At 45.6% G+C, this 19,810-nt stretch overlaps 1 protein-coding gene across 1 annotated transcript in view; it reads left to right on the forward strand.

Annotated features, from left to right (window-relative positions):
* The window catches only part of LOC119399712 (small G protein signaling modulator 3 homolog), a 52,619-nt gene extending 33,671 nt beyond the window's left edge, over positions 1–18,948 (forward strand). Inside the window, exons 16-20 of the mRNA XM_049417827.1 lie at positions 5,668–5,738; positions 6,073–6,121; positions 7,542–7,627; positions 8,261–8,383; positions 9,411–18,948. Of these exons, the coding sequence (XP_049273784.1) occupies positions 5,668–5,738; positions 6,073–6,121; positions 7,542–7,627; positions 8,261–8,383; positions 9,411–9,543 (462 nt within the window). The 3' untranslated portion in view covers positions 9,544–18,948. The remainder of the gene's footprint in view (positions 1–5,667; positions 5,739–6,072; positions 6,122–7,541; positions 7,628–8,260; positions 8,384–9,410) is intronic.
* The last annotated feature ends 862 nt before the right edge of the window (positions 18,949–19,810 follow it).

Below are 19,810 nucleotides of genomic sequence, written 5' to 3' on the forward strand. Positions count from 1 at the left end.
ACGCCCTGTCGCGCTCTCCCTTGCCTGACGACAATGCCCGCAACTCAGCGTCTCACTTTGTCGTTTCTTCCATCGATATTCACACCATCGCTACCAAGCAGCGCAAGGATCAATGGATTGCCTCACTGATAGACTTGCTGACTGATCCATCGGCCACACCATCCACTCGCTTGTTGCGTCGTCAAGCCCACCATTTCGCCGTTCGCGATGACCTGCTCCACCGACGCAATTACAACGGCGACGGCCGCCAGTGGCTACTTGTAATACCCCGCAGTCTGCGTTATGACATATGCGAGTCGTTCCACTCTGATCTGCAGTGTGCACACCCTGGGGTATCGAAAATCTACCACCGCATTCGCCAACGCTACTTTTGGCGAGGGATGTACCGCTACGTGGAGAAGTTCGTTCGCTCCTGCATCGATTGTCAGCGCCGCAAAACTTCAACGCACCTGTCGCCAGCAGGTCTGCAACCTCTACCTTGCCCTGACCGACCGTATGGGCGCGTTGGCATCGATTTATATGGGCCACTTCCTCTGACGTCCGCTGGTAACCGCTGGGCCATCGTCGCTGTAGACCACCTCACGCGATACGCTGAAACTGCTGCCCTCCCTGCGGCTACAGCGAGCGATGTGGCCTCCTTCCTGCTCCACCGATTCATGTTGCGTCACGGTCCACCCCAGGAGCTGCTCAGTGATCGAGGCCGTGTCTTCTTGTCGGAAGTCGTCGAAGCCATTCTCAAAGAGTGCAACGTTGTTCACCGCAAAACTACTGCTTACCACCCGCAGACGAATGGCCTCACCGAACGCTTTAACTATAGTGCCTAGAATATACTTACTAGTGTGCCGACCGCGGGCGTCGCGGTGGCGCGGAGAATGATGCCTTCCACCGGCGGCCACCAGACGGCGATAGCCGTAGGGACCATGCTATGCCGGGCGGCGTCTCTAGCCGACGCGCGTGCCTGTGAGAGACGCCGACGGGCACACGCGGCCAGTTTTGCGCTGCGGAACGTTGGTTGGGGTGCCAAGCGTAATCGAAATAATGTGATTTCGTAGCACTAACAAGCGATCGTACGCACAGTTATCATTAATATGCTGCGCGATACCGGCTGTTTCTTCTAAAAATACTATTATATGCGACACATGACCACAAATGCTAAACTGACGGCAATTTGTAGCTAATCACCATACATTTACTAATGATCTGTTAATTACTTAGCTAAGGACACATATTTTACTAATTATATATTTAATCAGCTAACGACACATATTTTACTAATTATCTACGTAATCACCTAACGACGCTCAGTGTAGCAATTATTGAAGTGTTTCTCACAAACGACAGGCGCCGGAATCAGTCTTCGATTAGTGCTCTTTATATTATTCTCCCACTCGGCTAAACTTAATTAAATTTCTTTGTCCACAGGAGCGCTGAATAATGAGACCCGCTCGTCGTTTGAGCGGTAGCCACTCGAACAATATGGGACAAAACAGGTGCTGTCTTTACGCCTCGTTTTCTGCGACCACATCGCGGTTCTGTGACCAGAAACAAGTGCGAAGCGCGCGCACAGAAAAGAAACCTAGCAGTGACATGCAGAGACACCGTAAGCTACTGGCTCGAAAGCGACAACGCCCCACAAGTTTACCGCAACGGAATATTTCTTAACTCCGTGATCACAACCGACTGCGCTTACTAACGGGCATCCGAAGCGCAATTGAGCGACGCGCGTGCAACGCGCGCGCTTGGCTTGATGCGCCGCTCGGTTAGCATGGTCCCATGGCATGGTCCCTAGGAGTGTCGCCGTCTGGTGGCGTCCGGCGGAAGGCATCACCGTCGGTGCCAGCGTCTCCCATTGGAAACGCTCTGCGGTCGGCACACTAGTAAGTATATTCTAGGCACTATACTTTAACCGCACGCTAGGCGACATGCTCTCGATGTACGTCGCCGCCGACCACACGAATTGGGACGTCATTCTGCCCTTCGTCACGTACGCCTACAATACCGCTCCTCAGAGCACTACTGGTTTCTCACCATTTTTCTTATTGTATGGCAGACACCCGTCGCACACCATCGACACAATCCTTCCCTACAAGCCGGATCGATCTGAATGTGCGCCTATTTCTGCCACAGCCAGACTTGCTGAGGAGTGTTGCGAGCTCTCCAAGACCTTTACTACGCATAGCCAAGAGCAGCAGAAAAGCATTCGCGGTGACACCACCAGTTCTGTGCCCACGTTCCTTCCCGGAGCGCTCGTATGGCTCTCGGTCCCTACCACTGCACCTGGCCTCTCTTCCAAACTACAGTCGAGCCCGTTTATAACGAACCTGAGCGTGACGCGGCGTCCGTTCGTTGTATCCCGAAGTTCGTAATAAATGAAAAGACAGCTTTTAAAAAGTTACGAGTGAAAACCCAAAATTAATTTTTTCGCAAAAAAGTCCGTGATGCACGTCTGCTTCCAGAGTGCCAATGCGATAAGGGTGGTCTCCAGTTTATTAAAAGCGGCAGCATGCTCCTCGCCGAGGCCCTTGGCATAGACAAGTTGCCTGAGCCTATGTAGCCTATGTATAACGTTTCATCGTCGTCGTCATCTGATTCCTCCGAGTCGCTCTTGCCGCGCACTTCATTGACAATGCCCTCATCCGTGCACGGTTCCGCGGTGTCGGCATCATCATCGGCCATAACGAAATCATCCCAGCAGATGTCCCGCCCTCCCATGTCTGAGTCGACAACACGCTGCCACAAATCGCCGCCGGAGTGGTCCTCTTCGGAAGCTTCAGGGTCGGCATCGGCTTCAACGTCGGCAAAGCCGGCCTTGCGGAAACAGTTTTGCACACATGTAGCCGTTACCTCCGCCCACGAAGCCTTTACCATCTCCAGAGCTGAGTACAGCGACATCCGAAGCGGCAGGTCACTGCCGTGAGAGAGGCTTGTACATGGTGCGCGGAGCAATTGTCGACCACAAGCAGCACACGCCTGCCTTGCTTGCGCATGTCGCGGTCTAACTCGCTCAGCCACTCTGCGAATAAATCGCGCGTCATCCACGCTTTAGCACTATGCCTGTAACGCACAGGCACATAGCCCCGAAAGCAACGCGGCTTCTTTGACTTGCCGATTACAAAGGGCACGCGCCGGTCGCTGCCATCCATGTTAGTGCACAAAAGCGCTGTGACGGGCACTTTACTGTGCTTGCCGCCAGCACATGTGTCGCCTTTCATGGCGTGCGTTTTTCCTGGCAGCATCCGTCTCGCTCCGCATAGCTTAAAATAGTGTCTCGATTTGCTTCAAGCCACGAGGCAACGTCATTGGTCGCTGGCCGAGGCCGCCTCACCGACAACCGATTTAAAAACAATGCCATGACGCACCTTGAACCGATGTAGCCAGCCATTTCCTGGGCAGAAGTCGGGAAAATCCAACAGAAATGCGAAGTCTTTCGCTATGGCCAGCATCATAGGACCACTTATCGGAATGTTCCGAGCCCGCGCGTCGACGAACCATTTCAGAAGCGCTTCCTCCACGTACGCGTAGGTGGCCATCCGCAGGCGCTTTCTGTCCGTCAAGTTGGCATCGGCACTGATTATCTTGTCCTCGTTCTTTAGAATCGTTGATATCGTTGACTTGGACACGCCGTACCGCTTAACCAGCTCGCAGTTTTTAGCACCTTGAGCTAGCTCGTTTAGAATGGCTCACTTGGTAGAAATGTCCAGCGCTTTTCGCTTCATGCCATCTGTTTGCACGGAGGGCTTCCCGTCCGCCATCCTGACACACGCACACCAACAACGAGCAAGACGCGCACGTGCGACACGCAAGCAAGCGTAGAACGGCTCTGCGCCCTGTCTGAGCTCGTTTCTACCCAGAAAAGGAAACTTCGGAATTCGAGCCGGCGTGGAGAAGAGGTTCTTGATGGAAAATGGAAAATAGAAAGGTGGGGGAGTGGCGGAGGAGTTGCGATAAAGGGGGAAGAGAGGAGAATGGCCTTGGGATAGAGTCACTGTACTTGGGAGAGTGGCCTACGAGCGCAGCGGTCAGAGAATCTCATTGGGGCGCCGGTTTGCGGAAGGGTGAAAACGGCTGTCACACGGGACGGATCGTGAAAAGGTGAACTTGCGCGGCCCCACCGACTTCGATAATTCGCACTTCGTTCCGCGTAAGCCATTTTTACCCTTCCGCACGCGTGCAGGGCATGCTGAACGGAGTGCAAAATGAGCGAGAACACGGAACGAATCGCGAAATATCGAAGTCGTTGAGCACCCCGCACCCACTGGCGATGCGGGGTCAGCGGGGTGCTCGGAGCAGCAGGGGGACAAAGGACGGAGGGGTGCGTAACAAAAAACTCGGGGAAAACGACAATGAGAAGCCTGCGGAGGCAGGATCGGCGTTTGGCTCGCCGATGGCTTATAGGTGGTTGAAAGGGGTGTGTCTGCAGTCGCCGGCCAACTCCGTTCGCTGTAACCGATCGGCAGGGTTCAAAGGCGTTCATTGTAAGTGTGATTTTGTGCCATTGAAATAATGTATATTTCCACGGTCATGCGGGTACCGTTCGTTTTAAGACGAAGTTCGTTTTAAGTGGGGCCGTTATATGTGGGCTCGACTGTACTGCCCAAATACGAAGGCCCTTACCGTGTCGTCGAACGCACATCCCCGGTGAACTACCTGATCGAACCCATCGACCCATCTTCGGACATGCGCCGTCGAGGGCGCGACATTGTCAACGTGGCGCGCCTGAACCCCTACCATGACCCGCTCATAGTGACAAGTTGCTAGGTCGCCAGGCGGCTCCCTTTTCGTAGCCGGGGTAATTGTAGCGACGCGTTCCCTACTCAGTAATGGGTCGTCCTCTCGAGCGCCTTCCAGTGGGTCGTTCTCTTCTCTGAGAGCACGCCCCTCGTGCAGAGAGTCGCCCCGCTTTGACTGTCGCTGCCGTGCGCCGTCGCTGAGTGCCCGTTAATAAACGTCTTGACAGTGCAAGGAAATTGGGTCATGGCAAAAGTGCTCATTTTTCTTTTTAATATGTGATGTATACTATTCGAAATTATTCTACCAAATCACTGTTCACTTGCAAACTCAAATTTGCTATTCACGTTAGTTTTACCTTGATTTACCGCTAGTTTTACCGCTAGTTTTACCTTGATGCTTAAGCCTGTCTTGGTTGCCTGAAAGCGCTCTCACAAGCACTTGAACCAAATACATTGATCCTGTGCACTTGGCAAGAAAGCTACAACAATGTGGCCTTTGTTGCTTCCAGCCTTGTTTTTAACTGAATGCCTTTATAATGATGTGTTCCGGACCTCCAAAGCAATTGCTTTACAGGCCAACCCACCATGGTAGTTTAGCAGGTACGGTTTTGTGCTACTAGGCTCAAGGACGCAGGTTTGATACCCGGCCACGGCAGCTGTATTTCGATAGAGATGAAATGCAAGAACACCCATATATTTAGGTTTAGGTGGATGTTAAAGAACTGCACTACAGTGTGCCTCATAATCCAATTGTATTGAGTTTTTGGAGCGTAGGACACTATATCTTATCATTATTTTACACTTTGTTTATAAAGATCAAGCATTGTAACGAACGTAGCCGCAATGTAGCCAGGATGTAAGAAATCCTTCCTTGTAAAGACATTTGTTATAGAGGCGTTCAGCAGTATCACGTTGTCCTCATTCTGTCCTTGTCTAGGTTGCCAACAAGGAGGTGGAGAAGGACTTCAACTCCGTCTACTCTCGGCTGGTTCTTTGCAAGACCTACAGGTGGGCATGTTGCTAAAGTCTGTAGCATGCTCAAATCTATTCTCCACCTCACCACTACTTTGCTGCACTGCCAGAGCTATGAGGTGAAAGCAAGCCTCACACTTGCACAGCAAGAGATAGTTTCATACGTGAGTGCCTTATGACTGAAAGGGTTTTGGTTTTGTTTGGCGTATGCCTCCTCTGCTTGTCTTGTGTACATGTTTCAATCTTTGCAAGCCTTCCCAGCAAGTGCCTTGGTCTGAAATGTGGCACCTGCATCTGCATACGGTCAAGCTGTGCAGAAGAACGCAGTTAAGTAGGGCTGTTGAGGACGCATTGAACTTTTTGTGTTCAGGTTGGATGAAGATGGAAAAGTGCTCACACCGGAGGAAGTACTCTACAGGGTGAGTACTGTTTGCACGTAATTAATTTCGCTCAGGTTAGCTGTTATCCTCTTAACTGTTTTGATATATCGAGGATTTTTCTAGCTAACATTCTTACATTTTTAAAGACGATAGTCTTTCTTGGGAAACTTAAACGGAGAAATTTTGGTCTGTCTTTCTGTCTTTCTGTTTGTCGGCACGTCCCTCGATTCAGCCACCCGGCCAAAGTTGAACCACTTGCCCAAGGGCCAGGCATCTTGAACGGTTCACTAGGTTCATACTTGTGTACATTGTCGATCAAAAAGCAAACATTACGCATATCTGAGGCACAACATCACAAGGTAAGCATTAGGTGGTGTGTTCCTTTAATAGAAAATGCATACATACGTAATTCTAAAGACCCTAGTTTCTTAAGCTGCGCTGAAAATGCGACTGCGGGTTAAACTTGACTTCCTCCGTGCCCTCTGAACGAGCTCATTGTTGTGTTTCGGTTTCGGTTCTGTATTGCACTGTACGAATGCCATCGGGCGCCGCTCTGGCATTCCTGTTTTAGCCAGGCGACGTGTAAATAAAAGAGTGTGTGGAGAGTACTCGTTGAGTGCGGACGTTTCTTCTGCTTCTGCGCTTCGCGCCAAACCACGTGTTCGGGCTGGCTGGCGTCCCCGCCGGTTGTGTTGGTCACCGCCGGTATTCGCCTGCTGCTGCGCCGGGACTACCAGTCAGCAACACAGCACTCATGTTCCCGACGTATTGCCAGATGTCGTCCATATCTCACGCAGCGCCTCTTCTATCGTCTTTAGACGACGTTTGCAGCGAAGCACGCAGATACGCGGCCAATTTTTTTTTTTTGTTATTGACATTGAATATTTTTCTTTTGAGAAGCCAATTTTTGATGTTGAAAACAAAATTGCAGCACATACTTTGTGAAGACTAGCACAAGGGTTGCTGATGATATAGACCAGATGCCTGTTGGTAACAGTAAAAAAGAAAGGAAGAGTGCAGTGTGAAAATATTCATCTTTTTTAACGAAGGTTTGGTGACAAGCAGTTGGCCATTTCATCGCAGAAACTTTGGTTCACTGACCCACAACTGTCGATTCTTTGTATTGTTTGACTATTCCTAAATGCTGCATACTTTAAGGTATTCTGTTCTTTTTACGGGACCATTATTTGTGGCATTTTCAATAATTCAATCAAGCAGTTGTGCAGAAAACGTATCTTCTTAGATCACCAGCAAGTTAGGTGTGCGCTGCAGCCAAACAAAAATTTTTAAGACAAGAAAAAGAAAGAAAGGTAATTTGTGACAGTAGTTTTATTTTGATGTTTTCCTTGTTGACCAAACAACCTGACATGAAACGGCATGGCTGCAGGGCTGCATGCATATGCTAATGTACATATGTGACATGAAACATTAGAACCCGTGCCTTCATGTTCCTTTTCAGTCAGTTCAGGCCGTGAACATGTCACATGACCAGGCCCATGCTCAGATGGATGTCAAGCTGCGCTCCCTGGTCTGCATTGGCTTGAAGTGAGTGTTCTCGCTTTTCTCTATTTAATGTTGTCGTTATTGTTGTTAGGTAGTACCAATGAGTTGCTGTCAAAAATTGAGGACACCCTGAGTACAAATATATCAACACCAGTGAGAACCATTTACTAATACAGTCGAATCTTGTTATAACTATGTACCATCGGCACCAGAAATTAGTTTGTTATATCCAATATTCATTGTAATGGTAGAGAATAAAAAAAATAGGCCTAACTAAGGAATTGACAGTCTGACTCGCACAAAAATCCTAGTTACAGAAACACACTATTCTAGGCTGCAAACACACTATAAATGGGGTGATCCTTACCTGTCTTCTTCTAGCATATGTTTTAGGTGGCACAACCAGTCAGATGCGCTCTTTTTTTAGCTGGATGACCAAAATTTCTGCAACACTTTTAACCGCATTTTTAACAAAATTTTTAATGTCACAGCCTTATTTTTAAAAGAACTGTGGTTGTGAGTTGTCTTTTAATATTTATTTCACTTGTTATGTGAGGATTTAACCGTGGGCATTAATGGAAGCTCCGCATAATTGATTATAGTGACTGCACATTGAAAATGCTCCTTCCTGAGGTCACTCCTATTCCTCCTGTGCCATCCATCTTTATGGAGCAGCGAGCAGGTGCTGCACCTGTGGTTCGAGGTGCTCTGTTCGTGCTTGTCGGTGGTGCACAAGTGGTACCAGCCCTGGTCCTTCATCAACAGCCCCGGCTGGGTGCAGATCAAGTGCGAGCTCAGGTACGTACCACAAAGGCATCACCATATCACGGAGAGGTCAAGCAAAGCGTTCACCCGCAGATAAAAGGATAATGAAGGGACACCTGATTTGAGTAGCAACTCGAGCAGCAGCTGTGAACTTTAAGAAAGGGAAAATGAAGATTGCCCATTTGTAGCACGAAGCCACAAGGAAATCCATACTGATTTCCTTGTAGGTTTGTGCTACAAACGGGTGGTCGTCAATTTCCCTTTCTTAACCCTTCCGCTGAACTGATTTGCTGTTGTGAACTTTGATGAAAAGGACGCTGGCACAAGCACTAGTAGACGGCTCGTGTACACTTGTACGCGCTGTGCTCTCGCCACTTACTTCGCATTTAGACATACAGCGCGAAAGCTGCCTTCCCCCCTGGAGCGACCGTATGACCTTACACCAGTGTTTTGTAGATGTACGCGAGATTGAATCCAAAAAGAGTTAGCTGTTAGCCTTACTCTAACATTCCAATTTATTGCTATTGCATTCACTGCTTCGCCCTTGCAGCGAAACTGGAATTTTTCAGTTCAGTTTTCAGCTTCAGTAGCGCCACTAGTCATGAAGTCGAAGGCGTTGCTCTTATAACTAGCGAAAGTCTGCGAAGCCCTCTGCATTGAGACACTTTATGACAGTACACAAATACTGCTTGCAGTGCCAGTGCTGCCAAGATAAGGATATATTGGTAACGCTTTGTGCATGCTAAATCATGTACGAGCCAAAGTGATGCACTAGTAAAGTGACTTGTTGGGCGAGTTGGTTCATTCTTACGGTAGAATTAGCGCAAATACCACGACGAGAGAAGATGGGAGACGAACAAGCGCAAACTATCAACTGATTTTATTCGAAAAGCACACACATATATAAACGAGCAAAGTCATAGTCACGAGTCACCTTAGCAAACACTAAAGTCGATTAGTGGCAGGCGTTCAAGTAATCTACCTCTGTGGCATGCAGCGTGATAGATGGCCTCGCTACGCATGCCTAACGCATGCACTAACGTAACTCCTCGCTGCGCAGGCTCTTGTCCCAGTTTGCGTTTAACCTGAATCCCAACTGGGAGCTGCCGACGCAACGGGAGCCCTCACAACCGCTGCGTGAAGGCGTGCGCGACATGCTTGTCAAGCACCACCTCTTCTCCTGGGACCTCTGACTTCCGCGCGCAAGTGCTGGTCCGAAGACGCCACCGGGGAGCGGCTCCGATCGGCTGGCGGCAACACGTCGCTGCGAAAACATACGCCACTAGCGGCCTCGCTGGTACGATCATTAACCGGCCCCCGCAACTGCCAGACACGTGGCACGGCAAGTCGGCATCTCTCGCATTGCCGACAGTGTAATGTGTTGATCTCTTACGCGCCAAATGGACTCTTTTTTCTTTCCAATATTCAGTTAACCTTCTCCGCGTCGTGTATTCGCCCAGCTAATGGAAGCAACAGCCTTTTCAAGCGAAGCTTGTTACGACGCACAAACCGCGCACGTGACATTGCCGACTGCTTAACCGACTATGCTGCCATTAGCTGGGCAAATCACTGCCTCGCGTGAAAGGTGGCTCCGAAGTTTGGAAAGGGGTCCGACGGCAGTTGTCCATAGCTGCTAGAATAGGGTACTAACCGAGCTGTACGGAAAGATAAGGGTTCAGGAACCGGAATGGTACAAGACGTCATCGCAGGGCCATATACAACATGGCACAGGAGAAATGCTGGACAGCTCTATGCCTTGTCTCAAGCTGCTTTTGTAAGTGAGCTTCTGTTGCTGTGTTGTGTTCCGTCACGGTCCAGAATCACGTGCCAACATATGACAAACCTAAGTTAAGGCCTGCGTTTAACAAATGCGTTTCTGGCCTCGTCCACACTGACACTCTTACCGATTTTTTGTTTGTTCCGAATGAAGCTATAGGTTGCCCGAGCTGAGAAATCATGTACGATTTCTGGTGTGATGCCAAGATTTTATAATGTCAAAGCGACATTTGGACATGTCAAAAGACAACCTCTGTGGGCTGAGATCTTTGCCCGGTCCCTGAAAATGTTCAAGAGGTGGGTTCATTTCCAACATTATTTCTAATTGTACTTCAATGTCTTGCAATGAAAATTGTGCACTGATTCAGAGATAAAAATATGCTTTGACAACATCAGCTTTGGGAAATCATAGTTTTGTGAGTTACCATTATGATATTTCTAGCCTTCGCTTTAGTTGGGGAGCGGCTTTGCTTGGAAGTGGCTGCTCATAGCTTCAAAAAATGGAGCTTTCGTTTCTAGTGCGTGGCTTTCTCTGGCATCGTCTGGAACAGTTTTGTTTCGTGGCAGTTCACAGCCAAGGCAGTCCCAATGCTAGTTGTCACCACTGTATTTTTCTGCCATCGTATTATTATTATCTTAATTAAGTGTACAGTCATCGCATGAATGATAAGAAAAATCAGGTTAGCCATTGCCTGTTGGAGGAGTTACTGCACAAGAAAATTTATGAAGGGCAAAAGCAGGGCACGACTGATAACACAGATAAGAAGCACTGCAGGCGCAAAATCTAGTCTTCTGGCATGCAGATCAATTGGTTCATGCCTTACTCGGTCGCATGCTGGTTGTGCTAGTCACTTTTGTCGGAGATTTCAGCTGCTGTGATGAGGAGCCTTGCAGTGGAAGACACTCTTTTTTAACCGCTTCTTGAGTTGCTGTGGCTGGCATTTTGCCCGAGGCTCTGTTCCAATACTCGCAGTGAACAACTGAAAAGACGGTGGCTATTAAGTTCCATTCCAAATCATACAAAGCAAGCATCTAGAAAGAGCTTTGCAATGGCACCATCAACGTCGAAGAACACAGCTGGCTACTTTCGTGTTCAGAAGATGGTGGCCCACCGTAACATCCGGCAACTCGGTAGGAAGGTTGCCTGCATCCAAGGAAACATGGCTTTGCTCTCTTACGCACTTAGTGTAAAATGTGTCGAGATTTTCATAGGTTTCCATACACAGGGTTAAAATACAGTGATATGTGCTTTCTTTAACCTTTTACTTGTTATCGAGAGATGACATCAAGTCGCAGATATCTTCCAAGTGTGTTCCACTGGTCTTCTTGGCAGTAATAAAGACTGTCTTCAGTGCTGGGTAGAATCGGAACACATCCTGAAGCACTGACTTGCTGATCGAGCAACAGTAGTGGTTTATTCTTTTCTGGCTTTCACCGAAGGTATGCCACCTCACACTTTTAGGGGCACTGTGAAAGTGTAATTGGCGAAAAGGGGTAGTAAACAGTAAAAACAGTAAAAAGGGGTAGTGGTAAAACATGTATCAAATAACCAACAGTGGGGCTAACAAGACGAACCTTGGAGCAAACATTTCAACCATGAAACTTGCTGCTTTCGTCTGGGCAGCGGCACATAATATACATAGAACTGAATTTTTTTCTCTTCGCATCATAAAAATCAAGTTGTGACACTGCTCTTTACTTGCTCAAGCTTTCCAGCAAGAACACGTAGTTTATGATAACACTTGGCACTGTTCTTTGTGTGATTCAGCAAAGAAAATAATGCGAGTTTGCCTCTCACATTATTTTTTCATCTTCCAAAGCTGAAAAACTCTGACCTCACAATCGGTAACGAAAAGCCACAGAAGGCCACTGAGGTATTGCGGCGAATTTACATTCCATTCGAGGCACGTTTGTCTCTGGGTTCACAGGTTGTGACCGATTGCGTATCGTTAATTGAAATTAGCCTTCTAGTCACGTCAGCATTGTTTTTTTTTGTTGTTGTTGTTGTTCCTACAACTTCTCAATGTGCGGCACCAGTGTGCCACCATTGGCTCAATTTTCTGTGGCCGTTTCGAGAACCAACATTTCCTCGTGCCCTTTTAGGAGGCAAATCTAGTCACGGAATTCCGAGAAAGGGCTTTGTTGATTTGTTGACGTTTGACGGAAAATTCATCGACGACCTAGCAATCTCTCTTGTGTACCACCTAGTCCAGAAACTTGTGCTGGGGTTTACAGTGCTAGTAAACAAGTACTCGCACGATATTTTTTACTACTATTCCTTTCCCACATATAATGAAAGTTCTGGACCTCAAAAACCATATAGAAGATGCTTCCAAGTGTTGAATTTAATGCAACAGATTTTCTGGCAGCCAGTTTTTGTTTCATTTCCCAGGAGAATCTTGTACTGACTGTATTGTGACGTCACGACCCAGAAGGTGATCACGTGAAGAGTGGCGCATTACCACGTTTCGACATTTGCTTCAGCTTATTCAGTCATTGGCTACACTGCTGCATCAGTCATCACAACAGTAGCAGAACGAGAGCCAATCAACTGTGTCAGAATGGGCACCACTACATCCATAATGTGCTGCTCCAACATGATCAAGACCTTCTTGGTAATGATATCACAATGCAGTACTCTACTCATAAATGAAGCCATGAGTCGCTATAGAAAAGGCTGTTATTTTAAATTATTTGGGGCGATCCGGAGCCTCCTTTTACCAAGGGAAAAAAAAGTAATATATGTTATGTCAATGCTTGAAAATGTTTGCTGGAAAGTACATACTAGCAGATTGACTTTGCAGTGACTCTGTCTTGAAGCATGAAGCACTGCATTTGCCATTCGGACCTTTCAGCATTTTGTTGCATTTGCTGCTGTGCGCAGGAAAAAGGTAAAAAATAACCAGTGTTCAATCATGCATAATTTTGTTGCCATTTCGTCTCAATGGAAGCTTAAACTGTGTGACCAAACTTCCATTCATTTTATAAATGGGCTGTCTTCGTTCACCTTTCTGTCAAAGTACAATTTTTTTTAGCCATTCCGGTGGTGCTGTTGTTGTCTACATACAGTGTACATTGCACAGGATGTTAAGTCTAAAGGGGCCCTGCAACATTTCTTGAATATAGTCGGAACACATTGCCGATCTTTGTGCCAGCAAATGATCTCTGAGACCATGTATACAACTTTGGGCAGGTACCGCAGCCACCTGCAGGTGCTGCCACGTGCCGGCACGGCCTATGTCTAAACCAGAAGTAACAGTCAACACGGTCAAAGAAAAATTTAAATAAAAAGAAAATGTTCAAGGCGATAATGTTCAGCAACATAAATTTCAGGAAGTGTATCACCACACACGCTGTTTCCTGCATAGTTTCTACTCGTGGTGACGAAAGGAGGGCAAGCACACAGCCTGTGTGACAACTTTGTTTGAAAACATTTGAAAAACCTCTGGGTAAAAAAATTACTGCCCAAGCACTCCATACAGGCAGTTAAACAGCAAAACTGAAATGTTAAGCCCCAGTGTTTATCACTAAGTTAATCCCGATGGTACCCGCCACGGTGGTCTAGTGGTTGTGGTGCTCAACCGCTGACCTGGAGGTCACGGAATTGAATCCCGGCCACGGCCGCCGCATTTTCGATGGAGGCAAAAATGATTGACTCCCATGTACTTAGATTTAGGTGCACATTATCTTAGAACCCCCAGTGGTCAATATTTCTGGGGCCCTCCACTACGGTATACCTCACAATCATATCGTAGTTTTGGGACGTTAAACTCCAACAATTATTAGTGCTGGTGATTCCTTCAAGTCTTTCTCAAGTATTGGTTATGTCTGCCGAGAAATCTTAAGTGGTGTTTGCTACCCATGTGTTCCCTTCATCTTTAGTGGACCAGTGGTGAGTAGTGGAATTTGCCCAATTTCATTGGCACATATGTGCTAGTAATTCTTGCACACATAAGACAAACGAATTTTTGTTTTGCCTAGCCGTATTCAGCTTCAGTGCGTAGCACTTTAGGGGTCCAGCTTGTCATCCATCCATAGATCTCATGTTGCGGGATTGCGCTCAAAATCAAGTGGTCAATACAGGCCTAAAATAAGGTTAGCAGTGCTCGAAACCGGGTTAAATTAAACAAACAAGGTCTAAGATAATATAATTAACAGCAATAACCAAGAAGTAATCGCTATAATTAACTTAAAATCACTAAAAATGCTTTGGACAGATGCGGTTGACTCCTGCACCGCACAAGAGAGGGCGCCACCGCCTCGCCAAAAGCACGATTGCTCCTCCCACCGGCGTTCTCCGGCGTATTCGTCGCTACATCTGAAGGAGGATACAACGTGACGGAACTTGCTGCAGACGACACGTATCTCAACTGTGGTAACAAGCAGGAAGTCGAAGTGCAGCAAAAAGTAGTGCGCATGTCGCAAATTGAGTTTTCGAATCTCCCTAACAAGACTACTCGTGCCTGGGAAACTGTACATGCTTACCTCAAACGTTGACGTCAACGGCAGTTTGGTAGATGGAGCAGTGGGTACTCGACGAACGGGAATTGCTGAGTGCCCGTGCTACTTACTCCCACAGATTTCACAGTAGTGTTTCGTAAAGCAACTAGTTCTTCCAGCAGACTTTCATTCATGATAACATAAAAACGTGTTGCAGGGCCTTTTTATGCTTTGACATGGTGTATGTGCAAACCAGCAATCACTCTGCATATATTTGCAATGTGCTGCATTGTACAGATTTCACTGATACACCGGAGTTCACCAAGTGTTTGGTGAAGTGGTGGTAAGAACCATTTATGTGTTTATTGCATACATTTATGTGCTTACTCACTATGTTTTAATATTTGAGTACCTTTACGGCTGTTGAACACTACCAGGTGCCATTGTTGAATACCACCAGACTGCGGAGTAATGTTTACAAAAAGTGTTGTTAATGTATACTGATGTATATTGTGCTTTCCAGTTTGCTTATTTTTATTCTTATTCATTTGTTGTTTTGTTGCTGTGTTGTTATGCATTTATGGTTTGATTGTACTCATTCCACTTGCGTCATTCCATTCTACTATGCGAGTGGCATGTTCAAAGTCATTTTCTTGTGATAATTACCTTCCTTGGTTCTGCCATTTTTGCTATTAGCTTACCGCTTGCATTTTCATGTGAAAGGGTCGCTTGCGTTGAGTGTATGGCATGGTAAATGCTTTGTTGTGTTGTACAGTATTTACACATTATCAAACTTAATACTGAGCATGTAAATGTTATTGCTTTATACCTATTGACTTGAGATGGTGTTGTATTTTCTAAGCTGCAGATTCAAAAGTGTATATTCTGTGTGAGCTTTTTTTTGTTTTGTTTTGTCTGTATGACATTAATTTGTAGATCTACTGAATCATTTTAAGTTGTAATTGTCGTATTGAAGACAAAATTGAATTCTGGTGGCTCTGGGAAGCAGCATATTTATTTTGGGCCCGAATTATTTTTATAGACATTCTTGAAAACTATGAATTTGTATTTTAGAAATATAGATGCGAAGTTAACAAGTCTATAATCGTTCACCAAAAACAAATATAGCAGTTTTGTGAATCGAATGTGCTAGAGCGTCCAAAGCATGCAAATTCTATATAAATTCGCAGCTTGCATGAAATAGTTTTATAATGTTTACGAGAATTTTGCAAAAAATTCTATTACTAGAAAAATGAGAGTGGTGAATCAAAAGGAAAATTGTGGTCTGCCCACTTGCAGTACCATGCAAGAAATTGGTATGCATTTCTTTCCAAGAAATGCATACGTATTTCTTGGAAAGAGCACCTCCCACTTTGCAAAATATTTGCCCTGGCTAATTTTATATGGTTTAAATGTAATGCACTTAATTTAACATTGCAATATTGCGTTTTATTGCCCAGTTCAAGAGTTGTAAATTGGATCCTTCTTTTTTTTTCGACTATTGTATTGTGTAGTTTATGGCAGATATAAAAAAAAATTCTTGCTACAGACACTAGAAAAATAATCTTTTCATTTCCATATATTTAGGTGGGAGCTCCCAGGCTATGTCATCCACTTAAAGTTAACTACAATTTGAGTGTCATTTCTTGTTTTCTTAACTACAATTTGAGTGTCATTTCTTGCTAGCTACGATTAAGCACTTTAAAGCTGCATTTAGTAATGCTCTTCCGTTTGCGTGTGTGTATTATGTTTATATTATGACACTGGCCCATGAATCTCTATTCAGAAGCGCTCAGGAGATATCTGTGAGTCATTCCCCCATGCTGTTTGTGTAATGACCAAATCAAATAGTTGTGCAACCACTACTAATACAAGAAAAAACACCAGATCAATTTTTCAAGTAACCATTGCTCCTAATAAGTGGATTGAAAGCCGACGTGCACACCGCAAAATCCTGCATGTGATACAGGGACATTTCATTTTCAGTTTCACCATGCCGAATTCGGGTGCCTCAGTAAAGTTGCGAGCCGTAATGGCATCGTTAAAATTGTGGTCCCACAAAATTTTGTATATCTGCCGAGTTTCTTTAATTGCTATTTTCGGCACTTAACACACCAAAATTTTTAGTTTTTTTTTTACTAAGTGCATTTACATATATATCTTTTTCCTCTTTACAGCCACAATATTATACTTTGTATGTATTTGTAAGTACAGTATTCACGGATTGAAACGCAACATGATTTATTTTAGTGTAACAACTGCTGTGAGAAATTACTTGCGATTACTGCGCCATGTCGCCATGAATGTGACTGCTGAAGGTAACGTTCGCTCTGATATAAATGTTTGAGTCAAAATTGTGTCGACATGACACGAACTGTTGATGATGGAAACGAAAGTATGTGCATTACATAGCCCTAAAATGCCTTGTTTGAATCTGTGAGCATTGTATATTACAGTGCGGGTGAAAAGCAGCTTTACTACAAAATGTTTTGCCTTATGCAAGACGTTCTGTTATGAGCACTGTTGTTACCATAGAGTTTCCTACAATACTTACTAGAGGGAACTCTGGCGCTAGTGTCTATGGGAGCTGCAACGCATGACGCTTCAGCCAGCATGGGAATGATGGGTAGTACACAAATTTGTCTAAACTTCGTTCTTTCGGCTCCGTTTGGCTCCGCGTCGGCTGCATCCGCTTTGTCGAAAAACGAAGTTCAGCAAAAGTCAGCCGTTCCACTTCACCAGTTTAACTTTTTTAGGCTCACCAAATCAAACCTGGTCATGAAGTTCACAACGGTCTATTCTTTTATCCGAAACGAACGCCAAAACACAGCAATAAACAAAGCCACAAGTACGTTTGAAGCCGCAAGCACGAAGACTAGGCAAATTTGTGTACTACCCATCATTCCCATGGTAGCTGAACGATCGCAGCGCCAGAGTCCCCTCTAGTTAATTTTAGGAAACTCTATGGTTGTTACGTCAGCAGCGACGATTGCGCCATGCTGCTTCACTATGTGCTTTTGACCGGGAGCCATAGTGAGCCATCCTTATGTCACATAGCTTGATTGCATTTGACATTCATTAGTTCAGTTGCCACTCATTATATCATTTAGCGAAATGCCAGAGTTGACATCGGTATAAACCAAACAGATAGGGATAAAATTTCAGTGTACAAAAGAGAAACCGGAACAAACTATTCAAGAGAAAAAAAATACTTTTCATACACAAGTTTTCAGTCGGCGTGCAATTATCGAGCCAACAGCGTGAGTTGTAAAGAAGTGCATCGTTGCTTATTTCCGCATTGCAGTTTTCACGTGTTTCCTGGAAACATTTTCCATTGTATGAATGGTGTGGCAAACACAGAAGGTATTGTTTTTTTTATGTTGCTGTACCCTGCTTTGTCAACGTACTTTACATTTATTAGCGAAAGGTTGTCACACGATAATATTGAGTACTTTCAGAATGCCATGTATAAGACGTCCTAAATTTTTATGGGCACATATATGTATTTGGTCATTCTACCCGCTGGTTATCCTCAGTGCTTGAGAAGGGCCCAAGGAAGTCCATTGGCATCGTTGTTACGTCAAATTAAACAACTGAGATAGAGACATTACGCCAGTACACATTGCGTAGTGACTGGAAAGGGTGAAGCGCACAGTCTGCCGAGAAATAATGATAAGCCAAACATATTTCAATTAGCACAGACTGCTTCTTGTGAATAGAGTGTTGCATAGAAAGAATTGCTCTTATATCTTTCATATACACGAAGAAAAAAAAAACACCTCCAATGACTTCATTCGTCGTGTTTGCAGCCTCCCCTCCTTATGTAAGTACATGTGAAAAGCTTAACATTCCTGCACATCTGCACATTTGGAAGTTTCCGCATAACTTGGTGAAGCGGGCACACGGCAATGCCACCAAGTCGCAGGTGGTGTCGCCGTCGTGTGCTGTCTACGCTTCGAGATATGCCAAAACTATCGATCAATATGCACCAACTAGCTATGATACAAACCGTATTACTCTTTTGCGCACGCTCTCTCTGGCTCGTCTACAGAGCAACCGTCACGTCGGTGTCATTCTAGTCAAACGTAAAACTCTTTTCAAGTCCACACAAGAGAGCTGCGAACGTTTGACATGTGGCGTCCTTTATTAGTCCATGCATGTATCATACTGCACAGAATAAACTTATTTTTGAACGTGGGTTCAAGTAGATAATACATATATATATATATATGACATATTTTGGAAAATGTGTTCTCTACTGGAAATCGGCTAGACCACCAGTACGGTCGGCACATTCCTCTTGTAAAGGATTTGGTATGCAAGTTTCATTCGTCTCTGTTCACGTTTTCAATAAAGAAATTTCGTTGCCATTTCAACCTTAATTGCATTGCGTTCGCATGCGTGCTTGCACGTTGCGCCCGTCTGCAGTGCGCTTTCTTGCAGAATGGTGGAGAAGAAAAGCAAGTTATAGCTGAAGCATAGCCACATTTTCTTTATTATTTCCTAGAAAGCTAGAAGTCGAAGGAGTAGATGCTGCGGAGAACCCATCGTGGTTGAACAAATCAGCGCTCATCTGGTCTTCCCGTTCCTTCTTGCGTCCTTGTCTTTTGCGCTACTTGTTCAAGTGTGAATTCCTTCAAGCTAGCCCAAACTTCGGTTCTTGTAAACCCATCAATGAACCAGGAGGGCTGTCCGGGCTTTAGCGTATATTCAAGCACGATAAGATTTGCAGAACACGCTTCGTCCCAAGGAGCTGCAAAAGGTAGACCACTCGCTTGATTGATGGATTTCTTTAGTCATTTTACCTGCTCACTTTGTACGAAGTGTCGGCGACGGGATAACGCCGACACCTCCGCCATCCAAGACTCTGCATCGTGTCTCGACCGTTTATAATGTACTGGTAACATGGACTACATGAATCTAGGTAAGTATACGGATAATTCACCGACAAGCCTTCCCAATGTGGTGTCCGAGTAAACCAGCTGCTTTCACGAAGTGCCGGTTTTCACGCTGTCCCTTGGCAAGATGCGTTGATGGCTGCGGTTGGAAAACATGGCTACCACCTGAAGAATTCGTAGTTTCCTAAAATAGTTATTGTAGGAAAGAATTCATCGTTGTGTTACTTGCATGGATACAATCTAAAAGCATCTAAAAACGTAACAGCACTGCTACTTTTCTACAATTTGAATGCTGTGCTGATGCAGCTTGGATTCAAACTCATGGTCGTCACGAGAGCCTGCGCAG

Source organism: Rhipicephalus sanguineus, chromosome 7 (assembly GCF_013339695.2).
Source record: "Rhipicephalus sanguineus isolate Rsan-2018 chromosome 7, BIME_Rsan_1.4, whole genome shotgun sequence".
Classification (NCBI taxonomy): domain Eukaryota; kingdom Metazoa; phylum Arthropoda; class Arachnida; order Ixodida; family Ixodidae; genus Rhipicephalus; species Rhipicephalus sanguineus.